General features: G+C 36.3%; 1 protein-coding gene across 2 annotated transcripts in view; it reads left to right on the top strand.

Annotated features, from left to right (window-relative positions):
• Positions 1-3,264: 3,264 nt before the first annotated feature.
• HBS1L (HBS1 like translational GTPase) overlaps positions 3,265-21,868 on the top strand; it is an 84,295-nt gene continuing 65,691 nt past the window's right edge. The window contains exons 1-5 of one of the 2 annotated variants that reach the window (XM_059400770.1): positions 3,265-3,480; positions 7,185-7,250; positions 14,855-14,983; positions 15,488-15,682; positions 16,927-20,835. In XM_059400770.1, coding sequence (XP_059256753.1) covers positions 3,438-3,480; positions 7,185-7,250; positions 14,855-14,983; positions 15,488-15,682; positions 16,927-18,407 — 1,914 coding nt within the window. In that variant the 5' untranslated portion in view covers positions 3,265-3,437 and the 3' untranslated portion in view covers positions 18,408-20,835. Of the gene's footprint in view, positions 3,481-7,184; positions 7,251-14,854; positions 14,984-15,487; positions 15,683-16,926; positions 20,836-21,868 lie in introns of those variants that run through there. The other variant, XM_059400769.1, reaches the window with a different exon arrangement.

Below are 21,868 nucleotides of genomic sequence, written 5' to 3'. Positions count from 1 at the left end.
TATTATATGACTTCAGTATGTAAAATTTTGGAAAATACAAACTGATATCTATAGTGACAGAGATTAATTGCTGCATGGGACCAGGGTGAGGAGGCCTCGGGGTGGGGAGGGGGTTGCAGGAGAGAGATTATGAGGAAATTTTTGGGAATCTGGACATGTTCATTATCTTGTTTGGGTTAATGGGTTGACGGGTAAATACACATGTCAAAATGTATCAAATTGTATACTTTAAATATGTGTAGTTTATTGTTTATCAAGGATTCCTCAATAAAAGTATTAAAAACTTTTCAGTAATCTATGCTATTTTCATTTGTAACTTTTTTAATGAGTTGATGTAAAAATGAATTATTTGTGTGGTTGTTTATGCCACTTGTTAAAAATACTGAGAGACTGTATCATTTTTTAACAATTATTTTATTTGAGTATAGTTGACACACAGTATTACATTAGTTTCAGGTGTCCAACACAGTGATTACTGCTCTATACAATATGCTGTGCTCCTAACACATGGAGCTACCATATGTCACCATACAGTGAAATTATAATATCACTAACCATATTCTCTATGCTATGCCATTTATTCTTATGACCTTTTTGTTCCATAATTGGAAGCCTTATGTCCAACGCGCCTCCACCCATTTGCCCATCCCCCTTACCCTCTGGCAACTATCAGTTTGTTCTCCCTCTGTACAGGTCTGATTCTGCTTTTCATTTGTTTTTTCTTTTGTTTTTTTAGATTCCATATATGAATGAAATCATGTGGTATTTGTCTTTCTCAGAGGATCTATTATTTTAAAATTCATTAGTTCACTCGGCAAACATTCACAGTCCTGGGGAAACAAAGATAAAGCTTTCCAATTAGTTGGATAGAGAACTAGCATTTATTGAGTATTGAAGGAGTCCAGAGCCTTTCACCCCAAAATATGCGACTTTGGCATACTGATTGTTCTGAGCTGAAGGAACCTCAGAAATAGCAAATTTATCCTTTTCTATATAAAACAAGCCATGTCATTTCCCTTATGAGAAAGGTACCCTCCCTATACCAGGATGAAAAAGTGTCCTTATCGCCAGAGACTGGGAATTGATGCTGAAATGGATCTGTACAAATTTACTGAAATAACCCTTATCTTTGGCTTGTTTTGTACACTCTTGCCCCACCATACATTTCCTAGTTACTTCCCCACAATTTACTATCCATAGCCCATATCCCTTTGTCTTAACAATTCTTGACAAGTTGATCATTTTTAAATTTAATTTAAATTTAGAAAAGATTTTATTTATTTATTTGAGAGAGAGACAGAGCCAGAGAGAGCATGAGGGGGGAGGAACCTGAGAAGCAGGCTACCCATGAGTAGGGAGCCTGACAATGGGATTCCATTCCAGGACCCTGAGATCATGACCCGAGCCAAAGGCAGATATTTAACAGACTGGGCTGCCCAGGAACCCCGTTTTTTAGTTTAGAAGGTATAAAAGCTTCCTGCTCTGGTCACTTCTTTGGATCTTCATTCTCTTGTGAAGGCTCCCATGTATGTGCAAAAATTTAAACTTACATGCTTTCTCCTGCTTTTAGAGTCGGAGACCCAAAGAAGGTAGAGGTATTTTCCTCTCTTACAGAACTTGTTATGTAACAGCTCTGTTTTACATCCATCACTTCATTTACTTTTCACAAAACAGAAGACATATCTTTTTATGCCCATTTTCCAGATAAATAAATTGAGCTCCCAAAAGTTAACAGAATGTGGCAGAACTGGCGCTGAAATCCAGGCTTGTATGACTCCAAAGTTATGGTACTTTCAATCAAACCACAAGACAAAAATCACAACTAAAGAGTTCTAGGGGTTGAGAATAAAATCCCTAACACTTTCTGAGGAAGTCAGTGAAGTCTTCACTGCTGAAGAAGCTCTATTGCTTGAGATGTAGTCAAGGCTCTAAAAAGTATTTAGAATGTAAGAGAGTGCATTATTGATAAACCAGAGGCAAATTATATACTATCCCTCAGACAGAAGTAATATTTTCTTCTTCATTGCTTTGTAGTACTGTTTATGTGGTCATTTTATAACTCATCCTCTTCGTACCTCAGTGAGTTATACTGAAGCTCATAACTGACAATTATACCACACTAGAAGCTGCTATTTGTATTTTAATAATGCCTAATATTTTAAAGCATCTGAGATCTGTGTGAAATCATCTTAAAAGCATAATTTATTATTCACCACTCTGTGAGTTAGATACTATTACTATCTCCATTTTACAAAGAAACAGGCTGCAACATAAAAATTACCTAAAAGTGCAAAATAAAACCCTTAGGCCATATAAAATTAGCAACTTTTTTTGTATAATTTTGTCTTGGAGCTACATTAAACATCAATGATAGTTAAGAACAAACACTTGGTAGTCAGACACAGTCAAATGCACATTTAAATTATATTTAAGCCACTTACAAATATGAACTGCATCATTCTTTTTTTTATTATGTATAGTAAAGTTGAGGAAGCTTTCATTTCTAGAATTTGGTGTAAATTATCACCATTTTGAAAACACAGGCTAAAACCGAAACGTAATTTTAGTATGATAATGACGTTGTTTTTTTACACGGCATCATTCACTTTGTGTTTTTGTTTCCACTTTGTGTGCTAAGAAATGAGGACATCTAAGGCCAACGCTATGTCCAAAAAGCTGTATTTAATACCCTTAGCATGTTACACGTGATTATGTGTTTAGTGAATGCTCAAAGAATTCATGATGCTGATACTGCCTGCCTCGCCAAGGGCCGACCTCTGATTCCTAGAGATGTTAACGCAGGATGGAGCATATACGTAAAACCATAAATTAACATAATCGAAGGCATGGTGACCTATTGTAGCCAGGTTCTCCTTTAAACCGTATCTACCCATTTAAAGAGTCCTTTTTACCCCCCTCTAAATCTTGGACTACTTCTTAAACTAAACGAGTACCAATTTGTGAGTGCCTATTACGTCCCTAACTAGGCCTCAAAGGTTAAAGTTACCTAAGTTTCCTGCTTCTATTGAGTACACAGTCTGCTTCATTATCAGAAACCAGACCCCGGAAATAACCTGGGACGCTGACGTAGGTCAGGAACGCCGGCTCCCAAGTTTTTGGTACAAACCGACAAAAAACGAGGGACTGGGATCCCGCCCCTTTGAGCCCTCTGTCAGTCAACCTGTCTGTGGGCGGGCGCCAAGCTAAAAGACTACGTCCACGCACATCTCTGCGCATGCGCCCCAGGGAGGCGGGTGACCCTGAGACATTACCGTCGTGCAGTGCGCAGCTAAGTCGTCGCGCGTGCGCAAGCGCTCAGCGCGGAGGCCTGCCGGAAGTCAAGATGGCGCGTATGTGGTCTCCAGGCCGCAGTTGGCGCTTTATCAGTATCTAAACCGTGTGTTTTCTAAGGGGTGGCAAACGCCCTCTCCGCCGCCATGGCCCGGCATCGGAATGTCCGAGGCTATAACTACGATGAAGGTAGGTGGCAGGGCATGCCGGAACGTCACTTTCGCGGTTCCAGCTGGAATCTCAGCCCGTTGGCTCCCACTTGGATCTGTGAGTTTCTCGTTAGTGGTGCCAGGCTGGAATTCGGAGTAGCCTCAGTTGGAGAAAATAACAATACATCTGAGTGCCCGCGAATGGCATTGTTTTAAGTCATGATTTCTGCCCTCTGGGATTGATTTTATTTAGGGAGAGGGAGGTTGCTGCATGCCGTCGTATGGGAAGGACATTTGGGAATGTTGGGATCTGCTGATATTTGTGCACGTAAGCATTATCATCCCCCCCCCCCCATTTTCTCCTCCCAGTTCGGGTAGACAATTGTCTACTTCTAGGTAGTGTCTTCCGACCCCCCTTTCAGAAATGCTCATGAAACTGTGCTAATTTGTAAAAGGCCGGTTGACTTCATGCTTACATTCAGCTGTCTGCTGTAACTAGATTTACGTGGTAAATTGTTGTTTGTTCATACATACTTAGTACAAAACCTGGCTTGAGCAGATAACTTATTCTCTATGAGTTTCAAGTTAAATTGGAAAGTTAGGAGATGATAAAAAAGATATCAGAAAGACCCAGTGAATAAGTGGATCAGATGATCTTGAGGTGTGTATACCCAGTTCTTGGTCGATCATGGATCTTGGAATGGGAGGAGAAAAAAAGGCGATGCTAGAAGCAGGGGGGCTCTGGATCATACTTCTTGATTAAAAAAAAAAAAAAATGAAATACAAATGAGCATATGAATGTTCTCTAGGAGTTTAAAAGGAGTTAGAATTAGTTTAGGGTAAGTGCATCCTCTCCACAGTGGATAATTATAGGCATCACCAGCATCATGCAAACTAAAATTATAAACAAATATGAAGGAGTACAAAAAAGGAGTAAAGACCTATTGCTTTTTAAAGTGCAGGTCGTGTAAGTGTGCTTAATATGTTGGTGGTTGTTACTGGCACTGCCAGACAATTATTCTAGAACATCAGTATTGCCCTAACCACAGTGGAGGGTAGCTAACACCCTGTGCTACATTTGGAGACTGTCACCTAGTCAGCTTGTCATGTGTTATGTTCCTGGTGTTCATTTAAGATTGGAGGCCGTTTTAAGTGTTGCAGTGGATGTAAACATGGCGTGTGGATCACTGCTACCTGTGAGATGACTTTAGCCCGACAGTTATTTTTGAGGTTATGATATGAAAAATATGAATAGGCCTAATTGCAACTTATTTATTAATAAGTATTTATAATTTCCTCAACCAACATTAATTGAGTGCTTATTCTTCATTAATGGAGTGCTTAGAGTACTGCTCTAAGCTTTGGGGACTGATAGTTGGATGTTTGAGAGACTAAAGGGGAGAATATACAAGTAACAGATGAGTCGAGTATGACATGCTACAAAAATTACTCCCAAGGTGCTGTGGGAGCTATGTAAGTGAGAACACCTTATTCAGTGTGGGTTGGCGGAATTTAAGCAGGATTTCTATGTGAAGTAAAGTCCTTCTGGAGGAGAGGTGCTTGGCATGTGGGAGTAAGTGCTAAATCTCTTTTCACCTAGGCAACTCCAGTTCAGGTTGTCCTTCATGTTTCTTTGGAACAATTGATGACATCATAAACAAGCTGTTCCTATAGCATAGGAAGTTCATCCCCAATTTCTGGTTATAAAAGTTCTACTCATTTTAAGGATTCAGTTTATTTCTCTTTTATCTTAAAGTTTCCCCCCTTGTATTAATTTCAAATAATAATTTGAAAATTCTTAAAAGTAATATGATGTTATTAGAGAGTATGTGCTTTAAACCTATTGGTTCCTCTATTTAACTTTCACTTTGTTCTTTGTAATTTGGGTAGTACTTTACTTGGCTGCCTTCATTCAGCTAATGCTATGTTAACTACTAATTTAAAAGTGCTAGGAGGGCATAGTCCATACCTTATTGTTATGTTTGCTCTATTGTTATATTTATTCCAGCAGCTGGAACAATGCTTTATGTGCAGTAAATATTACAGAATTTTACTGAGGAGAAGAACCACTTTACAAAAATCTTAGGAAAGAATTCTCTTCATTTTTTTATATTGTGGCACTGTTAGGATCAATTTCAGTTGAAAAACTGACCTAGAAAAGTTTCTTGGCATTCATATCTAAAAATAGTATTTTCAAGTGGCTCCTTATTAATTTGCTGATAATAAAGTGTTTACTTGGGATTGTGGACTAATAGTTTATTGACTGTTACATATTTTTAAAAAGATTTTACTTATTTATTTGACAGGAGGAGAGAGAGAGAGAGCACAAGCAAGGGAGCAGCAGAGAGAGGGGGAAGCAGGCTCTCTGCTGAGCAGGGAGCCAAGGATTGGGTTGGATCTCAGGACCCTGGGGATCATGACCTGAACCGAAGGCAGACAGTTAACTGGCTGAGCCACCCAGGCATCCCAGGCAGCTACATATTTTTATCCAGTAGTAGCATTTATTTAATTTTTCTTTGCTGTAGATGTTTCATCCCTTGAACATGTGTTCCTACTATATGAATACCGTCAGAAACTAGCTAACTATCCTTTGGAATTTGCTTAAATACTGTATTCCAGGGGATCTTTCCTTAGCCACCCCACTCCCAATTCTGTTTTTGTTGTTCGTATGTGTGATCCCAAATCACTCTATAATCACTCTGTATTTCTCATGTCTCAGACACTTATCATGTAATTTTGTAATTGCCTGCTTTTGTGTCTTTTTTCCTGTTAGATTTTAGATTCATAGAGATCTGGAAATGTACCTGTCATTCACTGTTGTCCCTCAGATATGTCTAATAGTCCTTGGCATAATCTATATATCAAATGAATGAATGCATTTATGTAAATATATTTACCTTTTTTGTATGTTTTAGTTTTAAATTGATTCACTAATTTATAATAAAAGGAAAACTAATTTAGTTCTAGCCTTGTGCCAGGTAGTTGGCTAAGATAGAACCTTTCCCTGAAGGAGCTTATAGTCTCATGGAATGAAACAGATAATAGTGTTTTGAAGACAAATGGAGGAGTGTGTGAGAGAGTGGAAGTGGCAGGGGGGCTTGTGGCTTTACCAGAATGGTCAGGGAAGACATATGCAAATAGGTGATGTTTTAGCTAGAACCTTACTGAGGAAAAAGAAACAGCCTTAGGAAAATCTGGGCAAAGTGCCTATTCTGGTCAGTAGGAAAAAAGTCTCCATCAGCATGAACAAAGAGCATAAGGGAATTTAGGATAAGATGGTTTTTATAGAAATTAACCAGCTGGACATGAAGAAAAACTGCTTTCATGCTCTGATTGTATTCCTTATACTAGTTAGTTGTATGGGAAACAAATGCTTTGGTCATGGAAGGGCACTTGGTGAAAAGAATGATTGATGACTTCAGATTTTTAACCCTGGAGAGATGATTCAAGTTTGAGGTCTCTGATACTATCATTTTTTAATCACATGCAGTGAAAACTTGGAAGAATTTTAAGAAAACCCAGTTAGCTTAAAAACCAAAGAACTATGTATGTCTTTATGAATATAGAAAGTAAGTACCTACATTGGGGTAAAATTTTTAGAATTTTTTGGAGAAATAGACATTCCAAGCTCCTTTAATTTTGAGGGACAGTTTAGTTTGGAGAGAATTCAGATGCTCCTTTGTTAATAACTAAGAATATAAAATGGAACTTATGAAGAATTTGTCTCTTGTTTTTTTATTTTAGATTTTGAAGATGATGATCTCTATGGCCAGTCTGTAGAGGATGATTATTGTATTTCGCCATCAACAGGTGACTTTTAAAAAATAATTTGATTTCCACTTATTTGGTTGTTAAAAAATGTTAAGTATTATTGTCATTCTAGGACTAGAGTGTTCCATAAGACTATAATGTTATGTAACATTTAAAAAGATAATGTCTTTAACTTTTATAAATGTATAAAATTATTTCTTTACCCATGAATAGAGACTAAAGTTTTGATTTCATCATTTAGCTTTAAACATTTGAAGAAAATTTTGAAAACTATGTTTTTTCCAGTATTCTTTGTAACTTGCAAATAATCTGAGTTGTACCGAAATGGTAATTTAGTCAGTAACGAAAATCTAGAACTTCTGAAGGCCGGTAGTAATTAATTTTATATATTCAGCAATCTCTTGAATCTTAGAAACATTGAAGTGTCACGCATAGACTTCTCTTCATATGGTACTTCAGTTTATCTACTATTAAACAGTTTGTTAAATCAACCAAATCCATGTAGGTCAGTCTTCCTGGAGACAGAATGATTTAGAGTTCACGCTCCTATAGGACTCCACATTAGAGCTTCATCTCCTGTCTTTACCAGCTGAAAGAGTTCTTCTTGACACCATATAAAGGAAACATGATACATTCATACCTTCTTTTCAGCAAAGACATAGTCTTTGACCAGACCTTTTCTCCTAATTTCCCTAACAATGTATTTGTCTTCATATTTCTGCCTACTCTATAAACTTTTGGTTAAAATGCATTGTTGAATTTTACTCTGCCAGGAAAGGGTAAAATTAAATATAGTTAGGTACAACATAAATATAATTCACAAAACTCATTTTCTGTGACTTCAAAGGCTTAATACAATTAACATTTGTATCAAAATCCGCTTTGTCTTTAATACCATATAGTCTGCAGAGCTGTCCTGTACCCCTGTGCTTGCTTTAAGCTCCCTTTCAGTCTCTGAAGACCAGATATGTTCTTTTGACTTTCTTTATAAAGCATAGGTGTTCCACAAGTTGTCTTAGCACCTCTTCTCTTCCTGCCATTTCTTATCCTCTGAAATGCATCTAGCTCTTTATTTGTACTTTCCTCATTTAGTCTTATTAATCAAGGCCTTTCCTCTTTCTCTAGTGTTACACTGTTACCAATCAGGATCCTATTAGGAGATAGAAATTGCACCAGTTGTTTTGTCAGAGAGAATTTAATACAAGAAGTTTACCAGATTTTAAAGAGTGAAAAATGCAAGAAAGGCAAGCAAAATACCAAGGAAGGCGGTAACTTCAGGAAGCATTTAGTTGTAGAGGAGCAAATGGGTGAGGTCAGACCCAACTTTTTAGAAGCTTGTAGAATGCCTCCTTGGAGCTGGGGCTTAGACCTGTGACGAGGGTTCTGCTTTGCCTCTGAAATTCAGAGGAGGGACTGTGAAATGGGGGATTCAACTCTCTGAGGAGGGGGACTGCATGGCTGGTACTGGTGTCGGCAAAAGGCCGACAATTCAGCCTTTTGAAGAGGGAATTCTAGCTGGCTTGCTGGTCATGGTGTCTGAGGGATGTAGGTGGGGACACATGGAAGCTGGTTTTGGGAGTTTTGGGCAGACTGCTCACTGGTTCTAATTGCTGTTACTGTAGTGCGCAATGTGGGTGAGGCAAAGGGGGATGCACAAATAGTAAAAAGGAAAGGAGCACTTGTGTTCTTCCCCTGGCCTTCCAGTCTCCCTTTAGCATCTTCCTCATTGGCTGATCCCCAAAGGAGCTAACTGTCGAAGAAATGAACTTCCTGGAGACTGCAACCCCAGTATCACAAAGCAGAATGAAGGCTGGGTGTGAAGCTCAGATGGCTTCATCAGCATTCCTTTAGAGCTCCTTATGCAGGGGTTCAAGGCCACATTGCATAGGGATGAGGAATAAAATAAAAGAAATAAAACAAAAAAAGTTTTTGTCCAAGGAACCTCTCAGACACATGCCATTTGCAATGTTAAAGAAAACTTCATGGCTTAACCCTTGCGGGCTCCTGTAATACTGTCAGAGTTGACTAGGTGATTAAGTGATAGCTGCTAGCATGAACTTCATCACTCATATTGTTAAGCACAATAGAGAGCATGACATGCTCATGAAATGAGAAGATGATGTGGGTGTGATAATTAGATTGGAGTTTTAAAAAAATCCCTTCTACAAAGTAGAGACTGGATTGAAGGCGGTACATGAGTGGATATACATAGATTAGTTTGGAGGTTATAATACTAACTAAAGATGGAGATATTAGACAGTTGTTCTTAAAATGTCCATGTGCCATTAGCATCACTTGAGAATTTATTAGAAAAGTAATTCTTGGCCCTGTTTCAGTCAGAAACTCAAGAATGGAGCACAGCTACTGTTTTAACAAGCCCTCAATGGTATGTTGATGCTTGCTTTGAGAATCATTTGTTTAGGACAAGGGTGGTAGCATTAGATTTGGAGAGAAATTCTAGAGATAATTAGAGGAGTTAAGGCCTACAGATTTAGAAGTTGCTTGAATCTGACTTGTACAGGGGTGGGAACCTTTATAGAGGGAGGAACTACTGAAAGAAATCTTAATCTTGCAGGTTAACACATTGATTTATCTAGTCTTATCTGAATAAATCATGCTTAATCTTGTGTTAGGAATTGATGATACATTCTGAGGTCAGACATTCTGAGGGTGTTTTTCTGAGATTTACACTCATGGTCTAGCTTTCCTGAGGTCAGAGTTTATCCTTGTGTCTCTCATAGCTCTTTATGTGTATCTTGTGTGTGGTTCATATTCAGGAAAGTTTTATAATTTGAGTTACTTTGGTATACTCCAAGAAGTCAGTGATACTATTGAAGCAGGAGATAGTTAAATGGTTTTGAGTTTTTTCTGTGACAAACTGTATTTTTAACAAAAACATCTGGTTTGGGATTTTTAAATTTTTTAAAACATAGTGATGATATTAGATCAGAAACTTTTCTTCTTTAGTGGTATATTTTCCAGGTGATTTTCAGGAAAAATAATGAAGAGTTTTAGAAGGATCCTCTCTGTTCTCAAACTGCCACTATCATTGTAGAGATGATCATAGTCATGGTCTTAAAGAATTCTGATAATTGAGTGCTTTATCAATAGGCATTTTTCTAAAATTCATCAGCGCTTGTATTTTTTTGAACTCTACTAAGCACAGTTTTCATGATTTTTAAATGTTACAGCTTTTTTTCCTTTGGAAAGATTGACTTTGATACTGAATATTGAACATATGTCAAGGAATTGGGGATGGCAAAAACAACATATATATAACTTTATTTGAACAGTTATGGGTTTTGTTTTGCCTACTAAAATTAGAAGTGTTAAAGATAAACCAAAGCATATTGAAATTTTTAAGAATTTATTTGAGCAAACATCATTTTGAATCAGGTAGCTCCAAACTGGAGGTGGTTAGGCGTGCTCCACTGGAATGGAGCTAGGAGCAGGGGTTTTATAGAGAAGACAGGAAACAAAGTAAAGAAATTATTTGTTTGGCTGTAGCTTAAGGGTTGCATTATTTGGGAAAGCCTAGTTGGCTTTTTGTGATTGATTGTTCCTGAGACATTCATAGTAATTGACTCTTGCTTCGTTTTTCATTTGTTAACAAGGTATCTGAGCTACTGTAGTCAAAAGGTCTTCAATGATAACTTAAGCAGTAGTAATCTTTATTCAGTGCGTTCCAACTCAAAATCTTTATTGAGTATTAATGTGTATGAAAACCCCTATTTAATAAATTTATAAATTAGTATAGCATGTTAGAGGTCGTCTTCAGACATGCCATAGCAGTGTGGTGGGTGGAGCCATAGTCCTACATGAAGGGGCCTGGGAAGGCTTCTGGAAGGAAGGGAGATCGGACTGGTCAATTTGGGAGGAAGAATGGCTTTGTTCCGAGGAAGAAAATAGCGCTTGAGCAGTGGCCTCTATGTGAGGCTTATTTGAGAACACATATGATGCAGCAGGAAAGAGGACTAGGAAAGAAAGTAGGAGGCAAGCTGTGGAAGAATATTTTTTTTTTTTTTTTTAAGATTTTATTTATTTGGCAGACAGAGATCCCAAGTAGGCAGAGAGACAGGCAGAGAGAGAGGGGGAAGCAAACTCCCCACTGAGCAGAGAGCCCACTGGGATGCAGGGCTCGATCCCAGGACCCTGGGATCATGACCTGAGCTGAAGGCAGAGGCTTTAACCCACTGAGCCACCCAGGTGCCCCTGGAAGGCAATTTTTAATTGTAGGTGTGTCCTGTCAGCTTAGTGAAGGGTTTTGAGTGAGGGGGCTGTATTTTGGGAAGGGAATTGATTGACTGTACAGAGTGGACTCTGGGGGGGCTTGTAGGCCAGTATTTCCTGATCTTCCCTGATGATATTGGTTAGCTGGGAGACCAAATGCAGCTTTAAAAATACAGGTTTCCTGGGGTGCCCGGGTGGCTCAGTGGGTTAAAGCCTCTGCCTTCGGCTCAGGTCATGATTCCGGGGTCCTGGGATCGAGCCCCACATCGGGCCCTCTGCTCATCAGGGAGCTTGCTTCCTCCTCTCTCTGACTGCCTCTCTGCCTACTTGTAATCTCTGTCTGTCAAATAAATAAATAAAATTAAAAAAAAAAATACAGGTTTCCTGCCCCATATCCAACCTCACTGAATCAGAACCTTTAGAGCAAGAAGCCCAGACAGCTGTGTCATTAATGAATGCCTCTTAGATGATTTTTATTTTAAGGTGTTAAGGAAACAATTTGGTTTTGAATCAGGTTTTGAATTCTTAAAACTTTCATGTTTGTTAAACTGCCTTAAGTTTTAAACGTCAACATGGGTGTCCCCAATTTTTCAAAAAGCATTTCCATTAAAGTTTGTGATTTAAATTTAGAAACAAATAGCATTTTTTATTATCCTTTTTCTCTCCGTTGCTTTTTTTCTTACTATTTTATTGTATTTGTTGCCTTTTGGGCTCTCATTTCAACTTCAAAGATTTGGACTATTTTTCCCCACTAGTAATTATTTTCCTGGGGGACTTTGTCCATCCTCCTTTCCTCCCCACTTGCCAGCAAATCTAGCCAACACTGCTTCCAAAACAGTGGCCATAGTATAGGTTTCTGAGTTGGGTTTGTGTGTTCATCTGGGGTAAGCACCCCCCACCCCAACCCGGAAAAAATAGCTCCTCTGAGGTTGAGTTGCAGCCTGGATATTGACAACTTCCCTTTTCCTGTCAGTATTTCCTAAGTAAAAATTGTTGGGGGAAATTATCTGATTTTTTCCCTCACTTAATTTTTTATTATTTTTCTTGCGGTTTTCCTCACAGGTAAAAGCTATGAGAGGAAGTTGAGGCAAGTATATTTGTTACTTTTAGGCTAAACTGAATAGTGTATTATAGCTAGGAAAATAATTTGTAAATCACCAGGCACAAAGTGGCCCAGTTTATGTTTTTTAGTACTACCACATTTTATTAATCGCCACAGAATGTAAGGTATATTGTAATTTTAGGTACCACCTAAAGTAAATCTCCTGTCAGTCTAAATGTTGCATGATGTTGGATGCCATTTGATTGTAAGACACATCCTCGTTCTGAGATTTTAACATGAAATTAGTGGTCATCTTAGAGAGTCTGTAAATAGGAAGACTCTTCTGTTTAGCCATGCTGACTTTTTAATAGTGTTCTATTCTTGTACTGAAGGGGGATAAAAATAGGGAGAAATATATAAAACATAATGTGTGTATTCTTGAAAAACCTTATGGTCTTCAAAACTGTATACTGAAAATAACAGAACATCTGGGAAAAACTAGGATCATGACAGATGAGTCAACCTGTAAAGTACTATCAAAAGCAGTAATCATCTTAATAAAAATGCTTGCACATTTGAAAAGATACCTTAACTTGCTAATAAAGAAATATTCCAGTAAATATAGGAGTTTACATTTTAAAAAACGTAAAAATCTTTATAGAAATGTGAGAAAAAGTTGAACTAATGAATAATGTTGCAAAGGCAAATGCTCACAGATGTTGGAGAGCCAAGCAGTAAGCATGCACAAAGCGACACACGTCCTCCAAACTGAGCCAAGAGGAAGCCTGTGGGTCTCTCTGGCATTGCAGTCCCATTATAGATACAGTGTCATATTCTGTGCTGGGTATTCCCTTGTCCCTGCTGCTTTTAGGTGATGCCAAACATCCCCTCCCTCTCTAAGTGTTGAGGGGAAAAAAAAAATCTCATAAGTCAAAGCACTTGAATATTATGTCCTCATCATTCTCCTCTTTACCATTTGTGTGAATAGGTCTTGTTGAGGTAACATGCCTTGTAGCAGAATAGATTGAATCTCTCAGCTGTCCTGTATCTCTCTTGTTTGTTTTTCTTGTCCAACATGTCTTCCACCTCTTCCTCAGTTTTTCTGACCCTCTTACCTCCTTTTTTAGAACTGTGCTGATCTTCAGTGATTACTTAATCTTCTGTGCTTCTTTGGCACTTGTTACCTATATTGCTCTTTTGGCTTTTAAAATACATCATTACATTTTTTTTCTTGGCCTTTCCTACTCTTCCATAAGGCCATTGTTGATTTAGTCTATGCATAGATAGCTGTTATGCTACAGCCTTCTGCATATGGGAGTTACGCATAAGCCATAGTATTATTATCTGGTCTGTATGTGCATTATTTATATGCAGTAGTTGCAAACTTTGAATGGAGTTAGCTTCCCTTTCTTTCGTAGATGTGCCTTCTTGACAACATGAACAAAAGTTAAGTGTAGGAACACTAAGCAGTATAGACTTCAGTGTTCTGTGCTCTTCCAGAAAACTAAATAATATAAAATCCCTAATAACACCTTGCCTGTAGAATACTGTATTGAAATTTCCTTCTTATTCTTTAATTTTATTTCTTCACAATTGAGCACAGTCCTAGGAATTGAGTTCATTGGGAATCCAGCTGAGGTGGAAGAGTTAGCACTTGGGATGCGTGTGATGATTTTCTCCTTTGCTCACTTGCGTTTTATTTATGATACTCAGGCATATATTGTCTTTCCTCCTTTTAATGAAATCTACAATACCAGCTATATATTAAGTAATGACACTGCTGTAGAATGGCATAGACTAGTCGCTGAAAGTCAGTGAGGTATGTGACACTAGTATACAGCGTAGACAGTGTTTGACAGTAGGAGTTGTTCAAAAGTTAAGGCCTATGATTTTGGTCAGCTGTAGGGTTCAAGCAAAATCAGCAATTCTCGGAAAGTGAAAATTAACTTGTTTTTAGTATTTTCTTAATTATGCAGATAAGCAGGTTTGGTATGTGGTTTGAAATATTTGTTCCAAAGATGAGAACATTTTGCATGGAAGATGGAGTAGTAGGCAGGGATGAGGTGTTAGGAAAGGTAGTGTTCGAAAACTATGACAAAAGTCAGCTCGGTGGAGCTGTTAGAGATGGGAAGAAAGAAGGAGGATGGTTGTTAAAGCCAGTGAGTAGTTACTGAGGACATCCGACCAGGATTTAGGATATGGTATATTTTGTCTTTGTTTTTGATTCTATCCATTATTATAGAATGTGGGTAAATGGCCATAGGTGGTAGGTCAGAATCTTTAATTTCTATTTTAACTTTTGTCGGGGGGAACAAAAGACTTACTGGGAAGTGGCTGTGCTACAGCATTTTCCCATCATTTTCTCTTCTAGCTGCTCAATTTATTTACTCGCGGCGTGACAGACCTTCCCTTGGTGAGCCTGTAGAAGAATACGATTACGACGATCTGAAAGAGTCTTCCAATTCTCTTTTGAACCATCAGCTGAGTGGAATTGATCAAGGTATAGTAAAGAGTAGTTAATCTCTGCTTCCTGTGTGAACGTGATTGTTGATCAATACACCAGAATTTATTAGGTTTATTGCAGTTGTTCACAGTAGTGATTGTGGGTAAGAATGGTACAAAAATGTCTCTTATGTCTTCAAAGGAAATTTACATTTTATTAAGTATATTTTTTGAGGAGTGTATGGTTAACTCGATGGTTGAAATATTGGTTGTGTGACTGTTATTTAGTAACTGGAATATTTGACTGAGATCTTCATTTATTTAGGAGAGAAACTTAAGTGATTTATTTTCTTTTAGCAATATTTATTGTTTCATGAGCTCTAATAGGGAAAGATAGGTATATTGTGGATAAAAATATAGTCATTGTAAGTAATTTTTGCCCAGGAAGGAGGAAAGTTGGACATCCTAATAGAGTTTCAAATCCTTCTTTTGTTTTGTTTTGAAAACTGAGGGTTCTTTCATGACATCATTTATGTATGGCTTTACTTACTTTCTGTTCTAGCTCGTCTTTATTCATGCCTTGATCACATGAGAGAGGTGCTTGGAGACACTGTGCCAGATGACACTTTGATTGAAGCCGTTCTGAAGAACAAGTTTGATGTGCAGAAGGCTTTGGCAATGGTTCTGGAACAAGATAAAATGCAGAATTGGAAGGTCAAGAGTGAGGGAGCAATATCTACAGGGAAGATAGCAAAAGGTATGCTTTTACTTGTTTTCTTTTAGTTTTTTTACAGTTAATGCTTTAAAAGAGGCTTTGATTTGCTTTAGCTGTTTAGAAAAATGGGCAGAAAATTGTGCATGTTACAGTAATCCTGATGATCATCAATTGATTTACCCATTTGTGAATCTTTAAACTGAGTGCTGTGTTTTCTTTCCTTTGTTAAAGATTGTTTTTTGATTATTTCCCTGCTTTTTTGAAAACTAGAAGAATATGGGGGGAATAAAATAAGATAAAAACAAGACAAGACACTTGTTGCTTCTTGTCAGTAGCTTAGAAAGTTTTTTAATTTTTTTTTTTTTTTATTAACTCTGATGGCTCAGGAGATGGAAATTAATAGCCAGACAATTAATTACAAAAATGCCCTTATGTTTATAGCATTTGTAAATGTATTAGTTTTATTTAAATGTTGTAAGTATCATAATTATACTGTTCTTGCATTTCAAAGCCTGATCTTTTATTTTAAATTTATAGAATTTGGGGTTAGTTTTTGAATTTAATTGGCATAAGAAGGGAACTGAGGTATCTTTATAATAATTGGTATGGTGTCTGTCCGTAGGAGCATGGTGATTTATTAACTGGCTTGATATTTCCTATATCCCGAGGACTAGTTTTTCACCATAACAAAGTTGTATGCAGTCTCTTAACATGAAATAAGGGTGTTTTTTCATTTTTTGTTTAAATTTTAAAAGAATTTTGATGGGGAGGTACCTGTAACTGACCAAATGAAAATGAGTCTATAGTATTTTATCTTTATTAGTAGTTTATTCCAGAAATTACAGAATGTTATTTGTTTGCATGTTTTTAATACATTAAGAATATAGGAGAAGATGAACTAAATAAGTTCCTTTCACTGGTCTTTTAGACATTTTGAATTTGACAGTTCTGATGATAATTTTAGTATGTTTAAACCTCACATTATAAAATTTGTGAAAATTAGAATATTGACTAACTTGGTACTTGTATTTGTATATATCAGTGAGCAAAGTGAGAAGGTCACTTTAAGATGGTTAAAGGAAGGTAAAATTCCTTTATTATTGTTTTTTTAGAGTGTTCACTTTTATTAAATAATGATCAAATGTTTGATCACTTTATTCATGTTATAATCAAAAGAAACATTTAGTAATTAAATGCCTCATTTCATGTTTCCTTTTGGTTGCTGTGACTGCCTTCTGCATTTATCAACCTATTCATCTGAAAATTAATGGCTTTTGTAAGGTAAGGAGTCTTATTATCTTCCTCTGAAGTTTCAGCTGATAATATTCAAAGCTCTTGTCCTCAATCTGCAAACCACTTGGATTATAGTAGCAAACCCTTTGATTTTTCTGGCCCAGTAGGAAAATCTGGATTATATCCTAATTCCTCAGTTATACCAAGTCACTATTTACTCCACAAAAAAAAGAAACTTGACAGACCTAAAAGTGAAAAGAAACTAGAATCATGTAAGTTAACAAAAGAGCTGTCACTAGCTGACCTAATTGATGATATGCCAAGAGATTCTTGTAAAAGTCAACCATCAGTCAGATTATCAAACACAGGTAGTCTGGAAGGTCTGTTTTCAATGAATCTAGGTGCTGATATCTTAAGACCTCATGAATCTGAATGTGTTTCCAAAGATGATTCTTCATTCAAAGAAATACCAGATTTAAAATCCTTAATGACAAAGGACATAACACCTAATAACTCTTTATGTACTCAGTATTCTGAGTACAAATCACTACCTGATTTGCAAAGCATTCTAGTACAAAACAGCATAGGAAGTTTAAATAATCCTTCGCTCTTAACTAGCACATTGGAAGATACAGCTCATGATAATGTAAACGCTGCTAAAATGACTGAAGTTGGAAGTGTTTCTTCAGTTGAACAAAGTACCAAGAATTCCATTTTAAAAAATGACAGTTTGCAGTTTTCCCAGTGTGAAAGTCCATCCCTAGCTGAACTCTTTCAGGAACACAAAGAAAACAATCCAAGCCAGTGCTTTCCTTTATCTGATCTTTGTAACCAGTCATCTGCCAGTTTCACAGATCCAAGTTTGGGATCCTTTCCCCTGTCACAGCTAGCAAATCGGTATCCATCTTCGACTGGAATATCAGAATTAACAGGATCCCTGTCATCTTTGGCATTTTGTAAAGCTTCTCCTACAAGAGATCTTGAGAATTTGTCACTTTCTGATTTGATTGCAGAAACAATTGATATAGACAACACTCAAATTAGGAAGGAGTCTTCTAAGCTCAGTTTATCTGAAATAAGGTCACCTGGAATAGATTCAAATATTGATCTTAGTGTCCTTATAAAAACCCCTCATCTTGTTCCAAAACATGCAGTAGACCAATCAGTTGCTCCAACATCAGAAACAAAAGTTTTAAGTTCAAAGTTAGGGAAAAGTTTCAATTCTGCTAAGGCTAATAAGAAAACCAATAAAGGCTCTTTGACTAGGAAACCACCTTTTTCTCTCTCTTGGACCAAGGCCCTTGCTGCTAGACCTTCAGCTTTTGCTTCAACACTGTGTCTTCGTTACCCACTGAAAAGCTGCAAGCGACGCACTCTTGACCTATATAAGACTTTTCTTTATAGTAGACAAGTTCAAGACGTGAAGGACAAAGAAATAAGTCCTCTTATAGCAATAACACCATTTGACTTCAAATCTGCATCTCCTGATGACATTGTAAAAGCTAATCAAAAGAAAGCTTTCACTAGAGAATAGTAACAAAAGGAAAACTTGCTAACTGTTGAAGAGCTTCTGTTTTAATTTAGTCTTTATAGAATTACTTGATATTATGGGATTCAAGTTGTGATTTTTACATTAAAATCGTCTTAAGTCAGTTGATAGTTTTAGTTGATATGTGTTTTTGCACTGAAAAAATTTTTTTAAACTATATCTTCTTTTAAGTGATAACTGGCTTTATTTAAGTTGATAGCCTAAAATGGGTGTGTTTACAAAGCGTATATGGAAACTTGATATTGTGAAATCAAACCTCTCAGATATTTTTGTTTGAGCATTCAACTTTATAAGTTTTTACAAGACATTTTCTTTTATAAAGTATTTTTGTGCTTCGTTCTTAAACGAAAATGCCACTTGGGATTATTAGAGTTTAGTGATGAAGATTTTTCTTATGATACGTGGCATAGCATAGGTGAGACGTAATTATATTTTAAAATATTAGTGATATCATTCCCATTCATTATTTTTCTGTAGGTGAATACTTAAAATTTTTCTATTAGAAAATTTTAAAATTCCTGACTCTTCAAAATACTGTGGAGGTTGTTGAAATACATTTTTGATGGTAATGAAATGAAAAACCTTTAAAGGACCATGTACGTCCTGAAGTTGGATTAATACTAAATTATTTTTATACATTTTCAAAACCATTTGTCCTAAATGTACACTGCAATAAGTATGTAGGAAGTGTTTTCAAGTATGGCTGCATGTTGTTTGAGTAGATAGTTTTATCAGATCTCTTACTTTTTTTTTTTTTACTGTGAGTAATGAAATGTGGAATTTTCCTTTTTGATACTGCAGTGACAAAGTTACAGCAATGGTAGACCAGTAAGAGCTCTTCTAGTTGCTAGAACAAGTATGTAATTCATCCCTTAAAGCAGTGGTCCTTAGCGAACAATCAGAATCGCTGGGGAAATTTTTTCAAAACACAGATACTGTAGCTTCACTCTAGACATGGTGGTCAGTCTCTGAGGGTTGGCATTTGGGAATGTGTATTTTCAAAATAGTCCCTAGGTGATTTTGATATGTTACTTTTACTTAAGAACCACTGTCTTAGGGGAAGAAATCAGTAGCATGAGAGGCATTACTAATGCTAAGACCAATGTGAATTTATACTTATAGTTTCTAGGAATCAGGAATACTAAGGAAATTTCGAATTAGGAATTACAGTCTTTTACATAAGAGGGTGCTGATGGTGTATTATTAATATTTCTTGCAGGAAAAAAATAGTATCTAGAATGTTATTTCTTAATGAAAATGAAATAGCTGGCCTTTTCCCAGTAAAGAAATATTTTTCTCTGGCAGCTACTTCACTATGCTTTTGATAATTTTTTTGTTTTTTTTTGTATTTCTTGTTTCAGTTTATTTTCAGAATGACATTCCAATATTTTTAACTGTGTATGATGTTTTTATATCCAGTGTTTTGGTGGGAAAACTTAAGCCAGAATTATGTCTTCATTGTTCTTGACCACTTTTTTTCATGATGTCTTCAGTTTTGTTTTTAACTGTATATTTCAGTGCACATCATACTGATGCTTAGGAGATCATATAAATCACGTTTTGTTTATGGTTGATTTTAAAGTTTGAATGAACTCAACTGCTGATTTTGTTTTCCTAGCCTTAAACCTTGATGAAACATTTTAGTAATTTTGCAAAATTAGTATATGACTCATCAACTAGATTTATGTATGGGCAATCTGCCACTTAGAATTAATTGTATTCTATGAGTCTGTTTGGAACTGACAATAATTCCAGATAGATTAAGTGTTATGCAAGTGGTCCACTTTGCACATGAACCCACAAATACTTAACCCATAGTGAAATTGAACAGTGGTACTATTATTTTACCTTCTTTTATAACAGATTTTTAAGCGGAAATATAATACTTTTAAGCCATATAGTAGATTTTGTAGAGTGAACTAGGTCTCCTTTTGTTGACTGATTAGGATTGTAAGATTATTTAGGGGAAAAACTTTGTTGCAGAATGATAGGTCTCCCTGTTGCCCTTGTCATGCCTACTCGTCCATGAGGCACATACATGATATGGCCTTATTGACTAAGGATGTGTCACAGTTTCTGAGATTCAGAGAGTGGAACCGAGAAGGTCCCTTGTCCCTTCTTCCTTTGGCCTTTGGCCATTGATAAAGAGACCAGTGCCTCTTTATGGATATATTCCCAGTGATGATGATTGCTTGCACTAAGTGCATATTCTGCACCAACTGCTGGTTTTTGACTGACTGCTGTCTTGGTAGCTCAGGTATGCTAAGAGTTTTAGATTATTTTCTAATTCCATTATCAGTTTTGTGATGCAAAGCCATTTTTGATTATGATCAAGAGCATTTTTCTTTAGGAATGTAAATGATACTGTAATTATATTCTAAGTGACATAAAATACAAAAGATATTTAAAATTACTATTTTTGCTCACTTTTTTTTGTCTTTAAATGATCTAAATGATTTAAGTGGTTCATGGATGTTTTGTCCTCTTGCATTCTAAAGTCTTCATTTGGCTTTTTTGGTTATGGTTCTTCTTTTCCATTAATTGACAAGAACTAGGGTTTCACTTGTGTACATGACATTTTGCTTAACTTTTCTTTTTTTGTTTTACTTTTTTCCTGCTTCTAGTTTAATAACTCGCATTCTAATCTCTTTTTGGCTTTGAATCCTCCTTTCTTGAACTTTTCTTTTACCCTTTTTTTCTTCTCTTATAAATAGTAATAAATATTCCCAGCGTGTTATATTTCAATGTTTAGTATTCAAGTGGCAGGTCATCCAACTGATTGTCACACTATACTAGAGATTAAACTAGTACAGTGCTTTTCTTTGTATGTAAAAGGGAGCACTGTTAAGATAAACACAGTTAAGAGAAAAGTAATGAGTTCTTATGTGATTATTTACTTTTTAAATTGACCCTGAATTTATATGTGGACCATTACAAATAAACAAGTACACACTTACACATCGAGGAAGAACTATGTATCAACCGGTTTTTTGTTTTGTGTTCCTACAAGTATATGTTTGGTTATGGAGTCATTTTTGTAGTAGCCTAAAAATTGCTTTTTGTTACTTATACAAACAAAGAGAATGTTGACCAGACAGGGAAGTGTTGATAGTAATTTCTTTACTGGTTTTCTTCTAAGATTATATAAGACTCGATGTATGCAGTTGTACATTATATTTTTAATTTTTAGGGTGTAAAAGACTTGTCATTTTGAGTGTATATATACATTTTTGTAAAAGCTACATTGAAATAAATTATAATTCTGGGATTCTCTTAAATAAGAAAACATCACAGTTTATCCGTAGGGATTTTTTAGATAAACTTGATCCTTCAGAATGGGATTTTAATAATTTATGCTGAAGATACCTTTTATGTTCCTATAAACAAATTAAACAAAACAAAACACAAAACTATCTGGTTGTAAAGAATTTCTTCTAAGATATTTG

The sequence above is a fragment of the Mustela nigripes genome, chromosome 5 (genome assembly GCF_022355385.1).
Source record: "Mustela nigripes isolate SB6536 chromosome 5, MUSNIG.SB6536, whole genome shotgun sequence".
NCBI classification, from domain to species: domain Eukaryota; kingdom Metazoa; phylum Chordata; class Mammalia; order Carnivora; family Mustelidae; genus Mustela; species Mustela nigripes.
The sequence above is the reverse complement of the archived record's forward strand: the minus strand, read 5'-3'. Positions and strand labels throughout refer to the sequence as shown.